The sequence below is a fragment of the Sceloporus occidentalis genome, unplaced genomic scaffold (genome assembly GCF_023333645.1).
Source record: "Sceloporus occidentalis isolate IW3139 unplaced genomic scaffold, rSceOcc1.0.p SCAF_1, whole genome shotgun sequence".
In the NCBI taxonomy this organism is placed as follows: Eukaryota; Metazoa; Chordata; class Lepidosauria; order Squamata; family Phrynosomatidae; genus Sceloporus; species Sceloporus occidentalis.
The window spans coordinates 191,665,224-191,690,930 of NW_028316981.1; the positions used below are offsets into that span (position 1 = coordinate 191,665,224).

Below are 25,707 nucleotides of genomic sequence, written 5' to 3' on the forward strand. Positions count from 1 at the left end.
GTTAAGATTGCTTTGGTTCCATTATTTAAAAGAGAAGTATCTAGTGATTCCCAAGGTATACTATGTTATTTACCAATCTATTGCATTAAGAAGTCAGAGGACAAAGCAGCCTCCACATATACATTTGGTTCTTCCCATCATTTTTTAAAATCACAATTGTACTTTATAATGAATATAGAATGAGGTAGTCCATGCTTTCTTTCTTTCTTTCTTTCTTTCTTTCGGACATGATTTCTTCACATTTAATGAGAAATGCTCCATTTTAGACACAGCTCCCATAATCTTCATATATCTGCGGGTAATTATGCATGATCTAATTTGCACAATTATAGAAGCAAATGGAAGACTATGTTAAGCACTTGATGTTATCAGCCTAAGGAATAAATTATTTAATTACAAAATTGTTCTAGTGAAAAGAAGCTGTTACTGGGAAGGGGGGGGGGGGGGAAACCCTTCCTAACTCCTAGACTTCCATCATCTAGGCCCTGAACATTAGAGGCAGACCTGGTACTATTACCTTTAATTTAGTACTTACATACCATAGAAAGACAATCTCTGTGGTGAAATTAAGACAGAATGTTTTTTAAGAGAACTGAAAATGGTGTGAGAGAAGCATTGCTTGCCATGGTCTCACTGTTGCCCATGGACAAATAATGTTTTGTAGCTCTCTGATCCACACTAAATAGTGTGTTTTTCTCACATTGCTATTGTTTTTCTCATATTACTGTTTTCACAGGTAAAAACGTTTATTTGGTATTCTTTAAACACACACACACACACATTGCAAAACCAGGAATAACCATGTGATAACTATGCACACTGTGAGCAGAAATACATCTTTCAAATCATCTGTTGCAACTTCCATACATTTATTCCTCTCACTTTTCTCTGTATTTATACATACATTATAGTAAATGTCCATATATTTATAGATTACTATCAAAATAATTTTGCCCAGAATTAGTTAAGTATTTAATTACTTGAGTATTTCATCATTTGTGTACATACAAATACTGATAAATAAAATAATGAGTATTTTGGAGGGGAAAATTTGCGTTCAGTCATCCACAAAATTCACCTGGGGTTGTCAGCATATGAATGCCAGCAAGCTCCCACGTTGGACATTCCTGGACAAATATGCAAAAGTGTATTAGAATAATATAAAAGAGGAAAATATGCACAAGACAGAATAGTGATTGTGGATACTTATCCTCTCTTAAACATCTTGAGATGCTTTCAAGTAAGTATTTTAAGTCTTACTACCACCACTTAACTACCATCTTGGTAATGTCAACCTAAATATATTTTTTAACTGCACTAGGTGTGTACACTTCACATTTTGTCATGCTTTAATCCAAACAGGGGTAGGGAGTAGTGGTGATTTGGGGGTTGGTTATTCCTTGTCCTACTCCAGAGTAAAATATTTTTTCTTAATGTTACTCCTATTCCTGCAAAACTTCTTACTCTTTCTCCCCAGTCCTGGGGATAAGCCCCAGTTGGTTTGCAAGACTGGTGCACATGTGTGTGTGCATGTGTGTGAGGGTGCCTCTTTGCCTCCCAGTCCCTTTCCCAGTGCAATATAATAAAACTGTTTTTTGGTGTCTGCATGTACAATATAATAACAGGAATAAGGTGTAACAAATATATATTTTGTTACTCCTTATTCTTACTCCTGTAAAAAACTCTTACTCCTTTACTTCTTACTCCTACTCCCCAGCCCTGAATCTAAAGCATGCAGTTTGTAACACAATACTGCTTCTCTTCAATACCAACAAGTAATGAAGGATGTGGAAGACGATAAATTCTGAAACAGACAGCTATCTATCTCTGTTTTTAGTGAAGAACACAGCCATTACTATGAGTCATAGGGTTACTATGAACAGGATTCTCAGATTTGTCAAACTGTATTTATTTATTTTAACAAGCAGCTAACAATTGAGCAACAACTTATCACTGGTGGAACATTACTACCAATGCTTTTTATGTTCATACAGTGATAGTTCTATTAATAAACCAGGAGGAAAATTGGAGGTTTGTGACATTATTGGCTTAATTGTGTAAGTTCTAACTGAGGTAACTCAGCAAAATGGAACTCATCAATTGCAGCGATTATCTACCTAGGCTAGCACAAATGAGCAATGATGTTCCTTATCGAGGGCACTGGGGGTGGGAATTCAGTGTTCTGAATGAAAAGATAAATGCTTAAGCATGCTTGCAAAACTCCAGCAGTGAGTCATAAGCTATATAACACACTAGACAATTCCAGGATCCAAACTGTAATTCTGCCTAGAAGTAAGTCCTAATGAAGATTTTACAACTCATTCTCAAGTCACAGGCTGGAACTAGATCCACTAAAGATCTCCTCTAGCCAGACTCACAGAAGGATTCTGAGGGGTTGTAAAAATCTGTCTCCAATGTGACAACTATTTTCAAGCACCCTGATTCTCGTCAGGTTTCAATAAAAATTTATGCCATGAGAGAATTCCAGGATTTCCTCTTCCTGAATCCCCCCCCCCCATCCTATATGTTATTATTTTTCAGCTCCCCAAAATACCATCCCAACCTTCCCATAGCTGGCATTTGGCAGCTGAAGCAGCAACAACAGTTCATGAACAACAACAACAACAAACAAACAAAAAAAGGAGTTTTGTGTCCCTTCTATGTTCCATCTTTTTCACCATGGTACACTCAGTAACAATGTGCCATACCATAAGCGCCAGGGACCCACAAGAGGTGTAACTATGACTGTAAATTTAAGCTCTTGGGAGAAATAAATGTCTTCCTTATACACCTCTGTTGCTCCTGTCACATTTTCACAGAATGAAGAAGTCTGGTTATTCTGTTCTGGAACTGGGTGTAGTCCTAGGTCTCCCCAATACTTCTTTTGGTGCCCAACAATGTCACACATAACTGCTATTAAATAAGCTTTGTTGGTGGCAAATGGTGTAGGTGGTGGTATCAGGCTGAGAAGCTTTCCAGCCCTTTTACTGATGGGCTCCAGCCCATCGGTAAAAGCCAATATTATAACTAATTCTATGCAGACTAACCCTGACTGGCAATTCAATTTCCTATGGCTGGCTGTGGGGTCCTTGGGTTGTGCTGCATCCTCCCAGGGTGAGGCCAATGGCAATTGGACTATATAGGCCAGGGGTAGGCAACCTGTGGCCCGCGGGCCAGATGCAGCCCGGCAAGGTCTTGGGACCGGCCCTCGCCTGTTCCTGCCGCCGATTGCCGCCAGAGCCTTTGGCCTCTCACATGAGGGTGTGGGGCCTTTGGCCTATCAGGAGGAGGTGGGCAAGGGGGGGCAAGCGGCAGGCAAGGGGGGCAATTGTCTATAGAAGCCTCCGAAAGATGCATTTATATTAACATTTTTTAAAAAATCAGCAATTTTTTTTGCATGTCCTCCTTTTTTTTAAAAAATGTCCTCCACTTGAAAATTTTGGCCTACATTTGTCCCGGTTTATTTATTTAATTATTATTATTATTATTTTTAAATTTAATTATTTAATTTTTGGCTTCGGCCCCCCAGTTGTCTGAGGGACAGCAACCTGGCCCCTGGCTCAAAAAGTTTGCCTACCCCTGATATAGGCTATATAGTGCAAATGGTACGTAGTGGCTCAGTGGTTAAGACACTGACTGACAACTGCAAAACTGGCAAGTCGAGGCCCATGTACCGCATGATGGACTGAGCTCCCATAACTAGTTACAGCTTCTGCCAACATAGCAGTTTGAAATCATGTAAAAGTGCAAGTATATAAACAGGTAATGCTTCAGTGGGAAGGTAAAAGCTTTCTGCACAGTCACACTGTCCACATGATCACAGAGTTATCTTTGACAACACGGCTCCCTTGGTTTAGTATATCAAAAATTAGCACCGCACCCTAGAGTCAGACACGACTTGACAAACTTGTCAAAGGGAAAAACCTTTACCTTTATATAGTGCAAAGGTTATATAATGCAGAAGCAAAGAAAGAAAATTAAGGTGTGCAAGCATAATTCTTCCCCCCCCCCCCCACAGCTAAGATAGTTATTCCTCAAATGGGAGGTATGCCCCACTGAGTGGTGAAAAAATTCAGGGAGGCGGTGAGGGAAAAGAGGGCAGCAGGGGAACTGCCAGTCCAAGTATTGCTGAAGAAGAAAGACAAGGGGAAATCAACAGCCTTTAAGACTATGGTGGGGATGAGGATTGCATGAAATTTCTTTCCTGGGTCCTTTAAAACCACTGTGCAGTCTTGCTGATTGTTTCCTGTGGTAGTGTCTCCAGTGCTTCGCCTACCCATGCAAGCTCACTTCCTAAGCCACATATTTCACTAGTACTGTGGGCCCTTGGTATCCACTGGGATTTGGTTCCAGGACCCTCTGTGGAAACCAACATCTGTGGATGCTCAAATCTCATTATATACAACAGCATGGTAGAATGGTGTCCCCGATAGAAAATAGCAAAATCAAGGTTTGCTTTCTGGAAATCCCCTCCCCCCGCCCAATAATTTCAAGACGTGGATGCTTAAATCTGTTGATGCAGAATCCATGGATACAGGAGTGACTACTGGTGGCACCATTTGGGAAATTCTTGCAAGGCTTGGGCTCAGGGCATCACTATGTAGAACAAAGCAGTGCCATTTTGGGACAAACTGACTGACTGGAGCAAGGTATTAGAGCACATGGTGGTAGGGGAGAAGCGGCAGCAAAAAGTAGCTTTCAAATTTGGAACCTTGCTTAAGCTTGTGAACTTTGCCTTTCTTTTGCTGGAAAAGGCCAAGAGAAGAGGAAGCAGAAGAAACAATTTTTGTATATGTGTGTGTGTGTGTGGGGGGGGACCTGTAGCTGTGTGGAGAAGGCATGTCTCTGGGGAATGAGGGGGCCGAATATCTAGAGTTGATTCTTGGAAAAAGTCCACCATAAAGCAGCTCCTGTAGTTATAATATCTCAATTTTCCTATCCACAACAGTCTCCAGACCAGAGCATGTGGCCTCTGAAAACACACTATCCACACACCAGCTGTGCCCCTCTCCACCTTGATGATGGAGGATTGTGGGTCCTTACTCACCAGGTAGAAACTTCTCCCTTTACACCTAGTCACTTTGGGAGTAGTGATGGAGCAGCTGGCTGAGCAGCCACCAAAAATCCTCTTGCCTGCGTCAGTCTTTGCAGCAAGGCTAGCATGGATGAGAGGCTTCTTGGTCGCTGCTCAGCCAGCTGCTCAGTTGCTGTTCCCAGTGTGATCAGGTGCAAAAGGATCAGTGACTGAGCAGAGACCGAGAGATCTCTTATCTGCACCAGCCTTTGCTGCAAGGCTGGCATGGGTGAGAGGCTGCTCAGCCAGCTGCTCCCAAAGTGACTGGTGCGAAGAAAATCAGGGACCAAGATTGATTCTAAATTTGCAGCAGACCTAATATCAAGAAACACACACTGTGGGTCGCTAAGGTTCTTGCCCAAGAGGAAAAGGGGCAGTAGCCTGAAAAAGTTGGGGGACCACTTATACAAGGAGATTAGTAACATAGGAAGTTCATTGCCCTAGCATTTCTCAGCTTTTGTATGTTTTTTCCCCAGCCTCCAACTGCCAAGCTAATATAAAAAGTATCCAACAAGATCACTAATACAAATTAACCCTTTCTAAACAGCTGTTAACTTTTAGTCATGATGCTAACAAGGACTCCAAGACCCATCTGCCTGATACATAGTATCATCTTTTCAAACTCTGGAGTCATGTAAGATGTTAGGCTTGTGTACATCAGGGGAAAATATCTGAGTGTCCTTGTTCCCCAGTACCTTCCCTGAAGCCATCCCGTGTTTCCTAACCAGTAACATCAGGTAGATTGTCAGAACTACACAAATGTCCCTGCGGGTCCACAGCCACTGCTCCTGCTGTCTTTCAAAGCCAGGACTGATCTTGGCAGGTGTCACCATTTTTTAAACTCAGGAGTTTTCTCCAGTGTTTACACAGACAGGTGTCACCATTTCCAGGCCACTTTCCAGGCCAAACAGTGAGGGTTTTTTTTAAACTCTTTCTGCCTCTGCTGGTATGTCCATCTATCAGAGGTAAATGAAGTGCCCAGCATGTGATCTGAGCGCTCAGTCTGATCTTAAAAGCAAGTGGTTGCGAGTCCACGCTCGCAAGACAGGAGGGGAAAACTTCACTGTTTGGGTCCAGAAACTGATCCAGACATTTAAATGTCAAGCTCAGGGCAAACTCTGGAGGAAACTCAAGACTGTAAAAACCTTTGATACCTCAAAAATACCACATATCTGGGGCATAAAGGGCAATGTGTTGTGTGGCCTTATTGCCCGGGATTCAGCCCAGATTTGGCATGGGAGGGCTGGGTTTTAAAGTACAGTTGGCCCTCGGTATCCATGGACATGCCATCTGCGGATTTGAGAATCCTCGGCTGGCAAGCCTATCTTGTCCCCAATGATGGCGCATGCACATATCCATGCTGCCATTAGGGCCAAAGGGACTTCACCTGAAGCCACGTGCATGTGGCTGGGAGATTCCCATAAAAGAAGATCTCTGGTCCCCCTGAGTGAGTCCAGGGTTCTGGGGTTCTGCTGGAGAGCGCTATTGTCATTGTGTGTACTTGTGTGGCTCCTGCTCCCGCCCGTTCATACATACACTTATATCCTCCTTGCCCTGGCTCCTCTTCTGTGGCGGAGGTAGGTAGGTAGGCTAAAAAGGCACCTCTCCTCCCATGGGATGGATAGCAACATCTGTGTACTTGGTGGAGGGAGGAGGGGTGGCCCAGCAGAGATTGATGCCCTAAGGCAGGAGGAGTGAGCCATTCCACACCCATGTTGTAGCCCCAGGAGAGGTATATGTGTGGCCCTGGTACTTGGCCCCTGCCAAGGCTCACCCCAGGAAGAGCCAGCCCACCTCTGAGGAGAAGCCCCAGGGAAGGAGGGGAAGTAGGTAGATTTTTCTTTTGAGGAAGGAGGGAAGAAGTCAGAAGGGTAAAGAAGTAAAGAAAAATCTCTCTCCTTCCCCTCCTTCCCTGGGGCTTCTCCTCAGGGGCGGCAGGGTTGGGCTGGCTGTTCCAGGGGAAGCCTTGGTAGGTGCCAGGGCCAGGATACTGCCTGGGTGCATATTCCTCTCCCATGGCTATGGTAGGACAAAGGGGGGGGGGGGCTCGCTCCTTCTGCCTTGAGGCATCTCGGTCCCTGCTGGGCTGTCCTCCCTCTCACTGCCAAGTGCACAGGCACTGCCATCCATCACAGGGGAGGACAGGTGCCTTTTCAGGCTCCCTGCTTTCACTGCAGAAGAGGAGCCAGGGCAAGGAGGATACACATGTATGTATGCAGGGGGACTCCCTCAGGAGGACCAGAGATCTTCTTTCACGAGAATCTCCCAGCCACATGCATGTGGCTTCAGGTGAAGTCCCCTTGACCCTACTGGCAGCATGGACATGTGCATATGCCACCACTGGGAAAAATGGGACTTGAGCATCTGGGTATATGTGGGTGCGGGTCCGGAATGAATCTCCTGCAGATACCAAGGGCCAACTGTAGTGTACAGAACTCCATCATTTTGGGGAAAGAGTGAGGAAAATTTCATGGTGAAAGTGAATGTCAAACAAAAGAATAAATTCAGCATGTTTATCGAAGAGGTCCTCTTTCAAGTAAAATACCTCTTCTGTTATGACACATGACTATCCTCACTTACAAACTTTGCATTTATCATGTTCCATTTTGTGAGTGGTTACTGGAAGGTAAACACAAGCTTAATTTGTAAGCCTGTTCTGAGGAAATCCTGTGGGAAGGAAAACGGTTTTATTTCAGGGAATACACATGTCTTTTAATGTCTCAGTTGATCCTTAACAGAAGTAGGAGAGAGTACACCTATCTCTACATTGCATCTGTTACACATACCTCCTCATTTCTTTTAATAGACAACTACAGTGAATTGGTTTGGGGCAAAAAAAATAAATAGTTGAAATTCATAAGGCTGATGCTGAAAATATTATAGGGCTCTAAGTGTCAGTATCCTGTTCAAGAAAGTGACAGAGACAGAAGCAGGCAGACATGAGGAAGACAGAAATGAACACAGTAAAGTTTTTTTAAAAAATACTAATAAAATAAGTGGGGGAGTCGAGAATGAATGAAAGCTCTTTCTATGCAAATGCCATCATGTGTGCTGTATTTTCTTTTCCCTTCAGATTCATTTACCATCTTTCCCCAAACAATGTGTATCACACAATCTGCAAGCTTGTAGGTGATATAGGGGATAGCTGAACCATTGTATCTTGAATAAAGACTGCTCAGGGATTTCAAAGGGCCACAGGACATTGCATGCCCCAACCCTGGCATTAACCATTTCTACAGACGTTTATTTACCTCTTTTCATGCCAGTGCAGCAATTCCCCAATGACCTTACTTCAGGCACAGTATATTCTGGGATTCCTCTTCTGAGCAGTGCTACCTCTGCTCCGGCACTCAGTACTGGAGCAGGCAGTCTGCCTATGGAGAAAGGGCAAGTCTACTTTTATTCAATATTCAGCGGCTTTACAGAGTTATCTTCTGAAGGGGGAAAACAAACTAAAAAACAAACTAAAACCAAAAAAATCTCCAGAAAGACTAGAAAATCCACTGAATACTGAATAAAAAGAACTGCCTCTTTCTGGTCCAGGAGAATGGCTTGCTAGAACAAATGTTTTGTGGGTGAACTAGTTAACTACATAAAATGCAATCAAGTTGCTTCAGTTAAGTTGCTTAGTTAATCCTGCCACTGGCCAGATCCTTAAAGTGGAAATATTTTTTTCTAATTTGTCTGTTTTTTAAAAAGTAAGTACAACCAGTCTTTTTAATTCGGCTATTCTTCTGCTTTTCACAATGATACTCAATTGTTTCCTTCAGTTTGTTTTAAAAGTAACTTTTCTTAAAATGAATAAAATGGGAACTAAAGAAAAACAGCATCAAATTTAGAACAAGTATAGATATGCAAGTATGCAAACATCTGCACACACATGTGAACATATACAGTCTTTAATAAAACAGCACTGAATGCATACAAAGCTCCAAGCAGTTAACAGATACAGATTATCACATTATTTATTTCAATTCACACCATCTGTCCTTTTCAGTATACTAAAATATCACAGAGAAAAGCATATGGCTGCAAGCTCTGTGTCACAGGAACAGAGACCCACACACAGAAACAGCAAACTCCTCTTTGTATATATACAAAAAAATCTGATTTTTTTTCCAACTGTAAAGAAATGCAGAGTGAACAGTATGATTCAAAGCAGTAACTCTAAGTTAGAAAGGAACGGGCTTTTTCCTCAGCAATTTATCATGCATTTATACATTATCTGATTTGAAACTGCATACCCCACAAGATAAAAATAACCCCCAAATCATGAAGTAAATTGGAAAAAAATAATGTTTCCCATTGTTTAGGCGTTATTAATTAGCTGCTTAAACTTTCTCATCTGTTTATAGCTGCCAACAGATGGCAGTGCTTTTAAGTAAGTATTTACTGCTGTGCCTCTCAGACACAAAAAAGTTTAGAAACCTAAACAATTCTCAGATGTGAAAACACAATCCTCCTACCATGGAAGGTTAAACTGATGCAGAGGAGATTCCACATGAGACATCATGCCATTCCCACTTACCTAAAACGTTGAGCCTGCTGAGCTAGAGGTCCTGGATACCGTCTGTTTGGAGACTGGTACAGTTGAGAAAGGATGGCCTGATTTGTTTTTTGGCTTGGATTGTTGGCAAACTTTACAGTGATTGGCTCTGTGGCACCTGGAGGTTTCTGCCCATTCAAGCCTTTGATCGCTTCTTCTGCCTCAATCCGCTTGTCAAATCGGATGAAGCCCACACCCCTTGATACTCCTGCACAAAAGTTGAAGGCAAAGGGGTAATTCATCTTTCACTTTTAAAGCTTGTATGCATGTTCCACCACTGTCCCTCAAAAGATTCAATTTCTACAACAAGTATGCAAGCAAACAAGCTTTCATTTTTAGCCAGACGCGCGGGCGGAAGGAGAACTCTTAAACAAACAATAATATCAATCAATTACTCAGGATGCTTTCTGCTTGGATCCAGAAAGAAATAAACTCCTCTCTACAACTGCATGGAGAGATCTTAAAGAGCTGCTATCACATTGCCATAGTGACCCGTAAATAAGTTGACCTGGGATTTTGGGGTCAATTTTTGGGCATACATTTTTAGACTTATAGACAAGTATATACGTAACCCAAACAGGGAAGAGTGTTGGCAATCTAGCATACTAAGAACATGCCAAGGTCACCAGAATTAACAGTCAGATTTAACATCAAATTTTGGAATGGGGCAGTCTTCCTCAGCTTGAGGCAATCTGGATGTTTCTCCTTATGAATCACATCAATCCGAGAACATATGGTCAACAGTCAGGAATTAAAGGAGTTGTACAGTCCGTCCTCGCCTTACGCGGGGATCCGTTCCAGATCCCTCCGCGTAAGGCGAATTCCGCCTATGCTCGAGCCCCATTGGAAACAATGGGGCTTATGTGTGGTGGCGCGGGCGCGCGCGGGCGCAACAGGCACACGCGCCCATTCAATTGAATGGGACACGCTGCCCCTTTCGCCCCGCACGGCTTGAGCGCGTATGCTCAAGGCCACGTAAGACACGCCCGCGTATGGCGCGGGCGCGCTGTACTTTCAAACACTGAAAGACAACAGCATGGGGAAGGCTAATACAGGACAGGAGGACAACATATGCTGGAAAGGAGAAAATGCAGCCTACAGTACTCCTGAAACCCTAATCAGGAACATGATAAGTAACATCTCTGTCTGTCTTAACCAACAGAAACACACACTGAATTCCTTCTTGGCCTTATTTACCAGTGGCCAACATACATATATGACAATGCATGAGTACAGCCATGAGTACGTGACAATCTTAGGAAGGTTGAGTCCCAGTCCTGGGAATACAAATAAATATAATAAATAAATAAATAAATAAATAAATAAGGTTGGATTGGGAAGTCAGTGGCAACAATGGCTAATATCTGAGTCAGATGCATCTTATATGTTCCAGGAATGGACCAGAGAGAATATTCTCCCTTCTGCGTCTGCTACTGAAACACATCAGCACTTATGATTGGTTCTAGACCATTCCTCAATTTGATGTGCTTCTACACGGTATTCTGGAATTGCTGGTTGCAGGATAGAAGTAGAAATCCTGTTGTTGCCCTTCTGCTGTATCACATGTGAATGTAAACAGTCTGCCTTATGAGAAGAAGATGCCCCCAAGGCCACCAAATCATTTTTGAAATTTTGTTCCATTCACTGAAGAAAAAGTGATCAAGTTTGTGATGTCTAAAAATTAAGTGCAATTCAGTACAAAAACAAAAATATACTGGGTATACTCTTGGGATTTTAAACTATGCAAACTCTTGTTAACATGGAAAGGTGCTCCACAGTCCATCCTCTTTAATAGATTAATTTACTTCATTCAGATTATATTACATCACAGAGAAAAAGTTAAGAGCAATGTGTTTGATAAGGTGACAGTGTTAGGAAAGCTAAAAATGAGTTTAGTAATAATAATAGAACTGTTCAATATTTATGCATCTTATCAATATGCCTTTCACACTCCTTTTTAATATTTTTTTTAAACCCAGGGGATTTGTTTTCCTTTGGATCTCAGTTTACATTCTTTAGTAATAGGATAAGGCAACTTTTCAAAGTCTTAGTAACAATTTCCTATTTAAGGTTTGTGCAGTCTTCACCTAGGAGCGCTTCTTTGTTAGACTTTCCCCCTCCCCCCCAAAAACCACCCAACACCCCTGTTTATTAGCATTTTTTAAGAAACGCGGGGACTATTTTCACTCAGTAGCTTGGAAATAAAGATTATAGGAGCTGTAAATTTATTACAAGGCATGAAAAAGGCTTCAAACCTGCAGCTTCAAGGTGGAAATGACTCAGGCTGGCTGACTACATTCCAATATCTATTTTCGTCCATGCATATTTATGAACAATTCCACCAGAAAATTGTATTTTCTAGCCCACATACACCTTTGCTATGTTCTGGAGGCAAAACTGTTGTATTGGAAGGTAGAGTATTTCACAACCTGCTAGGCTGAAAAAGTGAAAGACTATGCAGAACAACTTTCTACTTACCAGTGACTTGGTCAACTAGAATACGAGAAGTTATAATTCGTCCATACTGGGAGAACAGCTGCTCCAGTTCTTTCTGGGTCATTGTTTTTGGGAGACCACTAACATATAAATTTGCATCTCTAATGGAGGCTGAGCTTGGTCGCGCATAGGAAACCTGTAGGATAAGAGAATAAAACATTTTCAATTCTTCATAAGGAATAGGCCGCTTCAATTACAGAGGTTGCCTTCCTTTAAAAAAAAAAAACATGAATGTGAACAACATGAATTAAGGATTTCTTTTTAGCAGAGCTTCTTGTTTGCACCAGAAAAAAACCCAATTTGCGAAATTTCATCATTATTGGTTCACATATCCTGGCTCTGTTTCAGCTGAAAGCCACGAAAGAAAAATATATTTATGGGCAGCTTAATTTTTTCCCTTCTCTTATACCTTTAAAGGTCTCTAAACACACTGTCCATATGGCAGTCACAGGAAAATCCTACAAGCAACTTTCATAAAATTCTGCCAAGTCTCCTGGTTTATGGCTGTTCATATCGCCATGAACCACCACCACCACACACAGGATATGTGCAACCAGCTGGCCACTGTGTAAGAGAAGGATTTCTGAGTATCTTTTCTAATTACTGCCCTATATGTGAACAGCTGTGTGAAGCCACTTTTCTGTTTGCTTGTTTTTCCATGACAAAATCCCTTCTGTAAGAAGCATATGCATATGGATGGATGTGTGTGTGTATTTATATATCTATATCTATAAAGTCACAAAAATGTAACTAGCTAACAGAAAGCTGTGTTACAGCAAGGGAACTATATAATTCTGCATATAAAATATTTTTAAAATAATAGAAAAGTGCTTTTAATGTCTTTTTAAAAAAACCCTCAGGGTTTTTATTAACCAACATTAGATCAAGTTCTCCTTCAACTATTTTAACTAATGCCAGGCCAGTTCTCTCTTGTACTGTTTAATGTATCTCCACTGAAATGTGCAAGATTAATATAGGAACAGGGCTTGGAATTGCTTAGGTCTGTCTGAAAAGAGTTCTTAGCTCATCAAAATTTCATTTACACAGTTATGCAACACACTTATACAATACACCAAGGACATGCCGTCTTTAGAACACAACTTTACTTTGCTTTCGCAGTACAATTTCTTTTTTAAACTGTCCAACACTTCCGTCAATATTAAGCCTCAGATTTAAAATTTCTAGTTGTGCAACATACACTGCTATTTCCCCTGTAAAACCAGAAGCCTCTAAAAACTATCTCCCAAGGAGACCCTATTGGATACTTCATAGAGCAACAAACAAAAACCTAAAACCCCATTCTATTCATTCAGGTGGATTGCTGAATCTAAGCTAGGTATTCCAAACCAGGACCCACAACTGGAAAATACTTGGTGGGAGGGAGGGAGGGAGGGCAGCTGAAACACCACTTAATTTACAACCAGTGTACAAATAAGTAGTCCAAATATTAATCAACTAGTCAATCCACTGTAACAGCATGCTCTCCTACAGGCTTTTTGTACAATTACTAAAATTTGCAAATACATTTTTAAAAAATACAGTGAAAGCTAATGTGACTTACATATCTAAAACACTGAATATCTCATGACAGTTTCTGTGGACAACAAAACCAACCACAATATTCATTTATATTCCAACTTTTTCAAGTTTAAAACTCAAGGTGGTTTGAAGGTAAAGGTAAAGGTTTCCCCTTTGATGTGATTGTCTAGTCACATCCGACTGTAAGGGGCAGTGTTCATCTCAGATACTAAGCCAAGGGAGCCAGCGTTGTCAAAGATGGCTCCTTGGTCATGTGGGCAGTATGACTGCACACAGAACACGGTTAGCTTCCCACCAAAGTACAATTGTCCCTCCATATTTGCTAGGGTTAGGGGCACAAGAGCCCTGTGAATATTGAATAACCGCAGATAACAAAAACACCATGTTTTTACCTAGGAAGACACCTCTCTAGGAATCTCTAGGTCCTCCAGTGCAACTCTGTGGTCAACCTAGTATTTTGTGGGTTTTTCGGGCTATGTGGCCATGTTCTAGAAGAGTTTCTTCCTGACGTTTCACCAGCATCTGAGCCTAGCATCTTCATTCTCTGAAGATGCCAGCCACAGATGCTGGCGAAACGTCAGGAATAAACTCTTCTAGAACATGGCCACACAGCCCGAAAAACCCACAAAAAACTATGGATGCAGGCCATGAAAGCCTTTGACTTTACTCTGTGCTCAACGTTTGGCAGACACTGACCACAGAACTGCTACAAATGCCTAGTATTTACTCTAGGAAACCCTAGGTCTTTCAATGCAAACTTTAAAGTTGAACATAGAGTTGCACTGGAGGACCTATATATTCCTAGAGAGAACTTATTAATCAAATTCATCAGTAATCAAATCCATAAATATTAAAACTGTAAATATGGAGGGATGTGTGTGTTAACTATTTATCTACTTGCACTTTTACATGTTTTCAAACTGCTGGGTTGGCAGAAGCTGACAGGTGACAGAAGCTCACTCTGTCATGCAGGGTTTGGGTCTTGAATGGGCAAGCTTGAGGTCCCTTGCCGTTGTCAGAGTCAGCATCTTAACTGCTAAGCCACCACATCCCTCCAAGGTGGTTTACAATAGTTATATAAACTTTTAATTAAACTTAAGGTGGCTTACAGATAAACAGGCTAATCAGGTAATGGCATAAATCTACAAAAATGAGTTAATTTTTAAGGTGCCACAAAACACTTTGGTGTTTGTGCTATAGCAGACTGACATGACACCCTGCTTCAAAATTCTGAAGTATTCAATAAAGTTTTCCATCTAAGTAAGTGATTCTGTATTCCTAAGGTACCAAAATAAAAATGAGATCACATAACTATTTTCTACTGGAAGATTTCTAAATGTTATGAAATAATGATATATTGTTTGGTTAACTGTGGAGACTCTTTCTTCAACACCACACAAGAGTCATTCAGATGTCATTCTCATCTCACTCACACATTCTGGGTTTGTTATTCAAACTATAGAGTTGCATCAATGCACATCTGTGCAAGTTCCGTTCCTCGCATGTGCAAGCATTCAAATAAAGATGGAGTCGACAATGCAAATGCATTTGGAACACGTTCAAGTCATGCAGAGTTTCATCCCAGGTCTATTCACATTCGTCATTCACATTAAAAAACTTGGGCAAACCCCAATATCCATTATCCCAGATTAAAAGTGGGTTTTTTGGCAGCCTCCCTCCTCCCTCCAAACTGCATTCAGGATGTGTGTGACTAACAGACATTCAACCTGGATTCAGCCTGGATTATTTTCACAGTGTGAAAATAAAGAGTGCTGGTGGCTTTGGGAGAATCTCAAGCCAAGGGGAAAAACTGGAGTGAAAATACAATCCCACCCACCCCATTGAAAAAAAAAACAAAAAAAGTTTTTCCTTTCCTTTCTTTCTGTGGTTTTCCTGGGCTTTCACATCTCTACCAGAGTCACAGTCTTTCTATCTACACCACCCCCCCCAAAACAGATTTATTGGCTTAATGCTGACTATTAAGAAAACACAATTAATGCCCATGAAAGAACTAGATTAATTCATTCTAGACAATGTTATCCAAGCCATACCCCAACATTATGTATGGATGTGAGAGCTAGACAGTAAAGAAGGCAGACAGAAAAAAACCCAACTCATTTGAGATGTGATGCTAGAGAAGAGTGCTGAAGATACTATGGATGGCCAATAAGAAAAACAATGGGTCCTAGAATAGATAAAGCCTGAACTCTCTATGGAAGCCAGGATGGCTAAACTGAGGCTGTCATACTTTGGACCCACCATGAGAAGGGATGACTCATTAGAAAAGGCAATGATGTTAGGAAACGTGGAACGCAGCAGAAAGAGAGGAAACCACAAGCCAGAAAGCTAGAGTCTATCAGGGAAACCATGGGCCTGAGCCTGCAAGACCTGAGTAGGGTAGTAGAGGAGAGGAGTTATTGGAGATATCTCATTCAAAGGTTCACAATGAGTCAAGGACAACTCAAGGTCAGCTATCAACAAGAAGAAATCCATGAACAGTTCCCTAAACTCCTACAGAGAACAGCTGAATAGAATCACAGGCCATCTTTACAAGTATCAGCCCATGACCAAATTATTGAGAGAAGAGGCCTTCCAAGTTCTGCTTTCTCAAGAATTGTACAACACACAATACAGTGGATCCTTGTTATACGCTGGGGTTTGGTTCCAAGATCCCCCGTGTATAACAAAATCCGTGTATGCTCAAGTTCCATTAAGTATAATGACATAGCAAAATGGCGTCCCTAATAAAAAATGGAACATCAAGGTAAATTTATACTTTTTGGGAACATTTTCAAACCGTGTATGCTTAAATCCGTGTATAAAAAATCCGTGTATAAGAAGGGCCGACTGTAACTGAAAATGGCAGACTAACAGGCATGTTTATATCTTTGGCTCTTCTGTTTTTCTTCTTACAGCTATTCCAATTCCAATCCTGCTTTCTTCCCAGGTTTCTCCTATCTGCATTAGTCAGCATGTATTCCGTTGTCATGGGCTGTTTTGGAAGTCTTTCCATCTCTACAAGCTCCCATACCCAATTGGTAATTCTGTAAGGCTGAAGTCTGCAAATACCTCTGCACATGAGCATGATTGTTGCAATTCTGGCTATATAAGAAATGCTCATTAAAGAAATTAATCAAAATATAGTATAAAATATAATATTGCAATAATACCATAACACAGTGCTTCCCAGTTCTTGGTCCCCAAATGTTGGATTTCAACTCCCAGAATCCCCAGGGATTTTGGGTGTTATAATTCCACATGGGCCCAAGTCTGTGAAACACTGTATTATAGTGTTCTGCATATATTTAAAGGTACCGATTCTCTTTGTTTTCATATTTTATTTATTACATTTACATTCCCTCTCAAGTTAACATATATAGAGATTTAAGATTTATTTCCCAGCTAGATACTGAGTCAACCTAGACCTAATTAGCCTTAACAATAATCTTGCATCGTGTGGACTTCCAATATGATCACATTTCTGAAAGTTCCAATTTGGAAGTCCCAGTTGATCACAGGAAAATTCATTCTGATGGAGGCACCAGCAAAAATCCTGCAAACATTTCTTCCATGCTTGCTCGATCTGTAATTAAGCCACCATGTACACTGCTAGTTTATATGATTCAATTTTTCCTTTTAGTTTTTCAAACACATTTTTAATTTTCTATTTATGGGAATTGGAATGAGTAATAAAATCACACTTGTTAGATAAGATTCTGAAAGGCTGTAGATGCTGAGGATATCTTAAAGTATATCACAATTCCAAGTCTTATAAATCCCAGTCTTGTTATTTATATGATGTTTGCCTTTGTTTTAAACCTTCAAAAATCCATAAATCGGGAGTCTAGGCTAATGTCTGCTATGGAAAGTAACTTCTGAAGGACTGTGAAAAATGGAATGCTACAGAAAGCTAGAATTTAGAGGCTAGTGTTGGCCATTATATACCAGGACATCTTCCCATTGATACCATAGTAACCATGCTGTCTTAATGGCTGAAGTTGATGCTATATGCCCCTGCATGGTAAAAGCAAGAGTCACAGATGTTCTCTGCTGAGTCATGCAAGGGCAGAATGACAAAGGAAAAACAGAAGTGGCTTGGAAAGAAATACATGTTAAGTCAATTCTGCCTGGACTAATGTTACATTGGCGCGTTATAGACCGCCCCTTTGGGGCGGCCTGTAGGCGCACCTTTCCCCGCCGGATCAGGGCCTCAGCGGCCAGAGCGGCAGCCGCTGAGGGCCCGATCTGCCGCTTTCCGGGCTGCGGGGAAGCGGCAAAAGGCCCCTTCCCCACAGCCTGGAAAGGGGTGTCCTTGGGGCTTCAAGCCCCAAGGACACCCCGCGGTGGCGGGGAGAAGGAGAAAGGGGCCGTTTGGCCCCTTTCTCCTTTGGTCCACTGGGCGCAGCCGTCTGAAGGCTGCGCCCAGCGGACCAAACCAGGAAGGAGCTCCGAACCTCCAAATTTTCAAGATGAATTCTGCAGTATCATAAGCCACTTACAAAGCATCAACATTGGGACTAGTGATGAACACTAAGATTTGTGTTTCCTAACATTGAAATCTGGATCAATATGTTGAGTGTTACAAGTGGATTTCTCCTCAACTGTATCTGCAGCCCAGTAATTGCACACTGTAGTTATAGGTACTACAGAATGTGTCCTTGGAATCAACAAGGTCATTACTTTAATAAAGAAAAATAACAACACTTGCATATGTTAAATCATAAATATACTGGATTAACATAATATTTACATATTTTAGTGCTTTTTTGTAACTGATGAATACTTACTAGCAAAAAGTATTTCATCACATCAAGATTACACACCTTTAATCTAATATAATGAAAGGAAGGCTCTGATTTAAATACATATAAATTTATCTGTTCTGATCACCATCACCACTGTTTCAGAAATGCCAGTTAACTGTTTTCCAATTTTCCCCCCAAACCAAGCAAATCAACAACAAATCAAGTCAACATCAGAGACAAGGCGATTACTGCATGTTTTGCTACAAAACACTGTTGTCAGTTTCAGGCATTAGGCCATGATAGCTGTGCATCAAGGAATAATGTTGCTCATGATGGGTCCCTAACTCACCCCAATATTTTGTAGCTAAACTTCACTGGTGTGAGACATGAAGATATAGTTGAGGTAAAGGACAAAATACTCTTGATTAAAAGCTGTGAAACTACAAGATCTAGACAAGCTGCTAAACAGGCATTTTTTCAGGGGCTTCTCTAGTGTCACAACCTTTTGGTGCCAATATTTGGCGTCTGTTTTTTCCCTATATAACTGCCAAGCGCTCCTCAAGTGTCATGCTTCTGTTTTCCTTAACCATTCAGATTCTAACACATGACTCTAAAAAGAGGAAAAAAATCTAAAATTGTTTTTTGATCTAAATACTAAATACATGTATGGAGGCAAAAACCTCCATACATGTTGCCATAAATTGCCACAATATATCGCACAAGATCAAATAAGACTTTTATATACAGTGGTACCTCGGGATACGAAATACCCAGGTTACGAAATTTTCAGGATACGAAAAAAACCCATAGGAAATTATTGTTCCGGGTTGCGAAAGTTTTTTTGGGTTACGAAAAAACTTTTGGTGCTTTTCTGCGCGATTTCACACGGAATCGCGGCTTTTCCCCATTAGCGCCTATGGGAATTCGGCTTGCGAAAGCCTTTCGGGTTACGAAATTGACAGCGGAACGAATTAATTTCGTAACCCGAGGCACCACTGTATCTGTTTTTAACACGTTTATGCCATTTATGTTATTTATACAAACTCTGGACTTAAATCATACTTTTCAAATATCCTTCTGAAAAAGTTTTTTTTTAACCATATGAACAATGTATGACATCGTCCATCAGTACTTCAAAACTGGTGATTGATTATGGTATGTATTTAGAATCCCTAAATAATAGTTTAGAGTAGGAGGGAAGGATGGGAATTTTGGCATTATTATTGTCAAATGTTGTCAAGCTGACTTTGATTTTAAGTCATTGTATGAATAAGATACAGCCGGCCCTTTTTATACACTGATTTTTTATACACGGATTCAAACATCCACGGTTTGAAAATGTTCAAAGAAAGTATAAATTTCAAATATCAAACCTTGATTTTCCATTTTTTTTTTATAAGGGACACCATTTTGCTATGTCATTATATTTAATGGGACTTAAGCATACACAGATTTTGTTATCCACGGGGGATTTTGGAACCAAACCCCAGCGTATAACAAGGGTCCACTTGTACCTCCAAATCGCCCTATCATCATATCTTGCAGACTCAGGGCTATGCCTTCCTTGATTGAGTATACTGTATTCATCTGGAATGTAGTCTTCCTGCCTTCTACCTTACCAAATATTATTGTCTTTTCTAGTGACCCATTCTTTGGTCTAGTTTACAAGCAGACGGGTTTGGCTAGAGTAGACTCCTCAATATGCCAGCTACCCCCTCCCTTTCTGCAGCTGCTATTGGGTCTTCTCCATTCCAGACTCCCCCCAATACAATCAAGATCCACAGTTGGTAAAATATCTACATTAGCAAGTCGTTAAACTATTCCACTTCTCCCACCTTTGCTTCCTAACTCGCGTGTGTGTGAGTGTGTGTGTAGGAGAGAGTATATGTGATGTGTGTGTTTGTTGTGACTATTCCCCTAATAAAATTACAAAACCTATTTGGATTTGCCTCTGGAGTTCTGTGTGATTTGCACCTGGTATACATTTGGGTTTCTATCCTAGGCAGTCCTGAGAAAAATAGACCTTTTTTTTACAAAATGGTTTAGTTTTGGTATTGGATAAGATACAATTTTTAAAATCAAATAAACATTAAAATAAATACTTGGAAAATGCACATTTAATCATAGTTTTGAAATCAAGGGACCATACTTGGAAAACAATTCACAAGTTAAGACTTATGTCCTTATGAAATTATGTAAACAGTACAGTATTGGTCATGATTATGTTCACTGACATGAGTACAGGTCATGTTGCATATAGGTGGCTTCTGTATAAATTTTTACTCCTAATGAGCTTCTGTTTTAGTGGAACATCAAATTTTGAGCATCAGTTTAACATTTCCAACAATTACCAACTACACTACTCTCTTTTTTCTTGCAATAATAGAGAAGCATTATATGTTAGACAGACTTTCATCTGTGTTAGATGCTATGCTTGCTTTACTAAATATATTTGTTGGACTGCCATGAAATGGTACACCAGATGTGTCCTTGTATTTGTTTTAGCCAGCATAGCATAACATTTGGGATTCAACAGGTAAGAGTTCCTTTTATAAACAAATCAACTTTATGAAAAGAGAAAAAACAATATTCTTCAACTGGCATGATATACTACCTTCCGGGACAATACCATTTTAGGGTACCTTGATAAAGTGTTCAAACAGTGGGTTAGACCCATTACCTACACATCAATTTGTGCCATTTACATGGCATATGCTGTACTGAATCGCTGTTTTGTAAGCTTCCATTATTATGAAAGTAATTAGCCCAAAACAAGGCAAGCCAAATATCTCTGAGTGGCTCTATGTACTCAGTTGAATCACTAGGTCTGCATTTTTTTTTAACAAAATGTAAATTAAAAAACTAAACATATAATTGTTTCACAAAAAACTGACCTTTTCCTCTTCATGGGTAAACAGGCAGGTTCTATTGAGTGTACTGCCCATCTATACAGATCTCCTTCAAAACTACATTTCCAGTGACACACGACTAGCTCTCTGACACAATGCTGTCTTTATGGGGTTAAAGTAAAGCCAAAGACGAGCTGTCTTTGGTACAAATGGAAGACGAGGGCTGAAATTCTGTCAGGGACATACACACACCAAGGTGTCCCTTATCCATGCACATGTTCTTTTTTAGGTAGTACAGGGTTTGGTATTCCCTTTCTCTCTTTGCAGTGCCCAAACGCGGCCTCTCCACATGACCAGTCTGTGGTTTAGTGAAGAGGAATCTGTCTCAGGGTCTCTGTAATCACTGATGAGAATCAAGGTTTGCATTTCCTTCTCAAAGGATAAAAGAAGCCTCACATGCCAAAATAAAATCACTTATCATCTGTGACACCAAGAAACATTTACATTAGAGTTGGCTCTTCAAATCATGGATTCCTTATCCACAGATTCAACCATCCATGGTTTGAAAATGTTTCAAAAATATATGAATTCCAAAAAGTAAAGATTGATTTTATCATTTTATATAAGGCATGTCATTTTACTGTGCCACTGTATTTCATGGGACTTTGAGCATCAACAGATTTTATTATCTACAGTGGATCCTGGAACCAAGACCCAGCAGATACCAAGGGCCCACTACACTTAAGCCTCCACTTTCCAATTCATTTAGATCCTGAACAGGCATAAAAAGGCTGCTAATCTGAAACTGTTATTTTTTAAGTGGACATGCTATACATGAACTGACTACAGTACCTTCTAAATCTCAGCCTTAATGTTTTGGCTGGAACCCCACCTCTGTCAACATGCATAGTCTTATAGAGATTCCTATGTTCCCCATTTTAGGGTTTGCTGCATTTGTTGCTGATATTTTGCTATGAGGTCAATTTTGGCTTATGACAATTGTGAATAAGAAAGCTCCAAGAAACAGTGTTATTAATAGTCCTGCTCATGTTTCACAAACTCAGGATTTTGACTTCTTTGACTGAGTCATTCCAGTTGTAATGTGGTCTTCCCATTTTCCTCCTGGCACTCCACTAAACGTTGTTTTTTTCAATGAGTCATGATGTTTCATGATATGTCCAAGGTACTACAGAATCAGCTTAGCCATTCTGGCTTCTAGTGAGAGTACAGGCAAGAATTGCTTTAGGACCCATTTATTTGTCTTTTCAGCAGTCTATGGTATCCGTTATTCAGAAATTGGCTTCCCCATGTACAATTCCATGACAGAGTTGCAATTCATTAGCATTTACTCAGGGCCAACAGCAGGGTGAATGTCGTTTGAAGACTTCAATAGAGCGAAGTCTGGTTGGGTGTGATGAGAAGCCATTAATTTGATAGATTGAAAAATCATCTGCCGCAAAATAGCATTGGTGCAAACACAGTGCTGTTGCAAGGTCACCTGGTAAAAACTCAAATTTGGTAATAATGCTCCAGAATAAACTGGAAAATTAGACAGAAATCCAATCTCACCAGCAAATTTAAGAGAAGAGTATTTGTTAAGGGGAGCAAGTGTAACCATGAGAAATGTTTGTGGACAAATGAAACCATTTATATTGCTATGCCATCTTTCTTTGGAACAAAAATATTACACTGGTAACTCGGCATATTTATAAAAGAAGGTAGAGAGCTCTTCTCTCAGTTCTTGAAAGAGAAAGCTGGCATAAAAACGCCTTTGAGGAGGCTAGGTGTGGAACTTCATGGCCTAACCACGGTGCACTTTAATTAGGACCTCAGTGGTCCACAGTGATGAAATGTCAGTCCTTCTGAAAAGACTATATCTCAGTTGTTCCCAAACATTCGTCCTCCTGGCATTCCTGAATCCTGGTTAAGCTGGCTAGGGCTTCTGGGAGTTGAAGGATACCTGGAGGACAAAAGTTTGAGGACTACTGTGAAACTTGTTCCTGAAGAAGGTGATTCTGGATGGATGAACTGGGCTTGCAAAGTTGTCTTTGAAGTAGGCAAAACACTTATGAGCGCTTCAAGACTGCCCAATCACACAAGGAATAGAAGATCGCAGGGAAATGGCCACTGGAGGTTTCATCAGCCATTTAACCCTCATAACAACAAGGTCTGTTATCGCTAATTGAACATGTTCAGAATCTAACCTGCATAATTAGGTGAACAGCATGAGAGAACAACACAGGATGTTGGTCTTCAACTTGCACATCTGCTGAAGAAAACAAAAGTTGTACAGAAGATACAGATTCAGAACACAATACCCTTGCTCAGCAATCCTCATTCTATGTTTAGAGGACCCATAAGAAGACTTGCCAGTAAATAACAGAAGTTCAGTCATAGTCCCCAGTACTAAGGTTGCTGTAGTAGAACAAATGCTGAGACTGTCAAGCAAGCAGCTTGGACCACTTGAGAAGACATGGGGGAGATACAGTCAGGCAGAAAGGGGCAGTGAGATGCCACCCCTTTCTTCCCCGGATGGAGGCCGCAGCAGCCTCCGCGAGGCTTAAAAAGAACCCACTCCTGGCAGCTTCTTTTTCTGCTGCACACAAGGCGTCATTGGCGCGCTCACGTGCAACCATGACACCGCGTGACACCAATCTCATCGTTGAGCCCCCCCATATGGATGGGCATGTGCAACCATGGTGCCCACATAGTGATTGTAGGGCTGGGAACATGCTGACACCCAGCCCTAAAAAAATCTAAAATTGGCCCCAGACTGACGCAAAGTGACAGTCGGTAGAGGACCATGGTTATTAAAGACTGAATGGTCACTGGGGCTCATGAACGGAGCTCAGCTGGTAATGAATAGGTGGTCTTCAACTGCTACTGGAAACAAATGAGCAGGGCATACAAATAAAACCATTGGCACAATAGGTTGAGGCAGATTGCAGCATATGAATCCCAGAGTTCTTAGCAAGATCTGGAGAAGCTGAGCCCATAACTACTACTGGTGTGTGATACCATGCATATGTGCATGATAATCAGGAGTTCATAGGCCTCAGGGAAAGTGACTGCTATGATATTGAAAGCAATACCAGCCCTAGCCTCCATGATACAAATCTGATCACAGGAACAACAGGGGGCCTTCCACTTCGGAAGAGTTCTAGAAATGGGTCCCAGCTCAAGTCTCATAGGCAAACATGACCAACAATAATCATGAGGTTATCTGTTTGCGGAGGTTGGTAGTCTTTTTGAGAATGATACTCTTGTGTTGTAGCTGGAACCCATTTCTAGAACTGTTAATAGAATGATCTGGAATATACTGAGAGGGGCTTTCTTTCCCTCAAAATCGACTGATCTCATTAGAATCTCAAAGCAACACAATACAGCGCGCCCGCGCCATATGCGAGCGCGCCTTACACGGCCTTGAGCATACGCGCTCAAGCCGCAGGGCGCACGTGGGGCGGAAGGGGCGGCACGTCCCATTCAATTGAATGGGCGGAAGGGGCGGCACGTCCCATTCAATTGAATGGGCGCCCGTGCCGCCGCCCCATTGTTTCCAATGGGGCTCGAGCATAGGCGGAATTCGCCTTATGCGGAGGGATCCGGAACGGATCCCCGCGTAAGGCGAGGACGGACTGTATTCTGTAGAGTGGGAGCATTCCTAAGCAGGAAACAAATCTCTATTTTATCTTTAAAAAGGAGGCATAACATTGAACATCTTCACCAACTTTTCTGAGTGCATGTTGTATCTTTTCAAAAGTTGCATCTATTCCAGGATAGAATGGGAGGGGAAATGTTAATGAGATGGTGAAGCCAACATGTTGGAATAAGGCAAGAAAGTAACTGGAACCAAATTCATATTTGGTGAAAAAACTGTTTCATGTACTACCATGGCATCAATGTAAGAGTGTGAGACAGTACAATGGGAGAAGTACTGAGAATGATACCCCAGAGACCAAATCGTTCAGGAACTAATGGCATTGAAACTCAACCAACAGGATGAGCTGGAGGTTCAAATGAAGGAAGATGGAGATTTAAGACTTAATCTTCTAGGCCAAAGCGTATCCACATCCCAATTAAAAGAGACCCTTTTGGCAGACAGCCCTTTCAGAAACAAATCCTAGAAACAATTCAGGGTGACAAAGACATTTCTTTTGTGCAACAAGTGATTATGCACGGCAAAATAGAGTCACGGTGTCAAGGTTAGTGAAGCACAGAAGATATAACAGCATATAATACCAAGACTAGTATTAAGATAGCTGTGGTACAGAGTACAATGGAAGACAAGCCAAGTATGAGGCTGAGAGTTGACCCATAAACAGAAGAGACTTGGAGCAAATACCAAATGAAGTAAATACAGTACCTACAAAGTAGTTACTTTCTGTCATGGTCCCAGAGCCTACAATTGCTCCTTTCCAACAATCAGGATGAAAATAGGAGCTACTCTTTCTCCTCACC

General features: G+C 41.1%; 1 protein-coding gene across 10 annotated transcripts in view; it reads right to left on the minus strand.

Moving 5' to 3' along the window:
* Positions 1-25,707, minus strand: part of ELAVL2 (ELAV like RNA binding protein 2) — a 173,816-nt gene that overhangs the window by 4,814 nt on the left and 143,295 nt on the right. For all 10 annotated transcript variants that reach the window (XM_089487979.1, XM_089487967.1, XM_089487959.1 and 7 more), the window contains 2 exons: positions 12,099-12,252; positions 9,603-9,828 (listed from right to left, as the gene is read on the minus strand). In XM_089487979.1, coding sequence (XP_089344105.1) covers positions 9,603-9,828; positions 12,099-12,252 — 380 coding nt within the window. The remainder of the gene's footprint in view (positions 1-9,602; positions 9,829-12,098; positions 12,253-25,707) is intronic.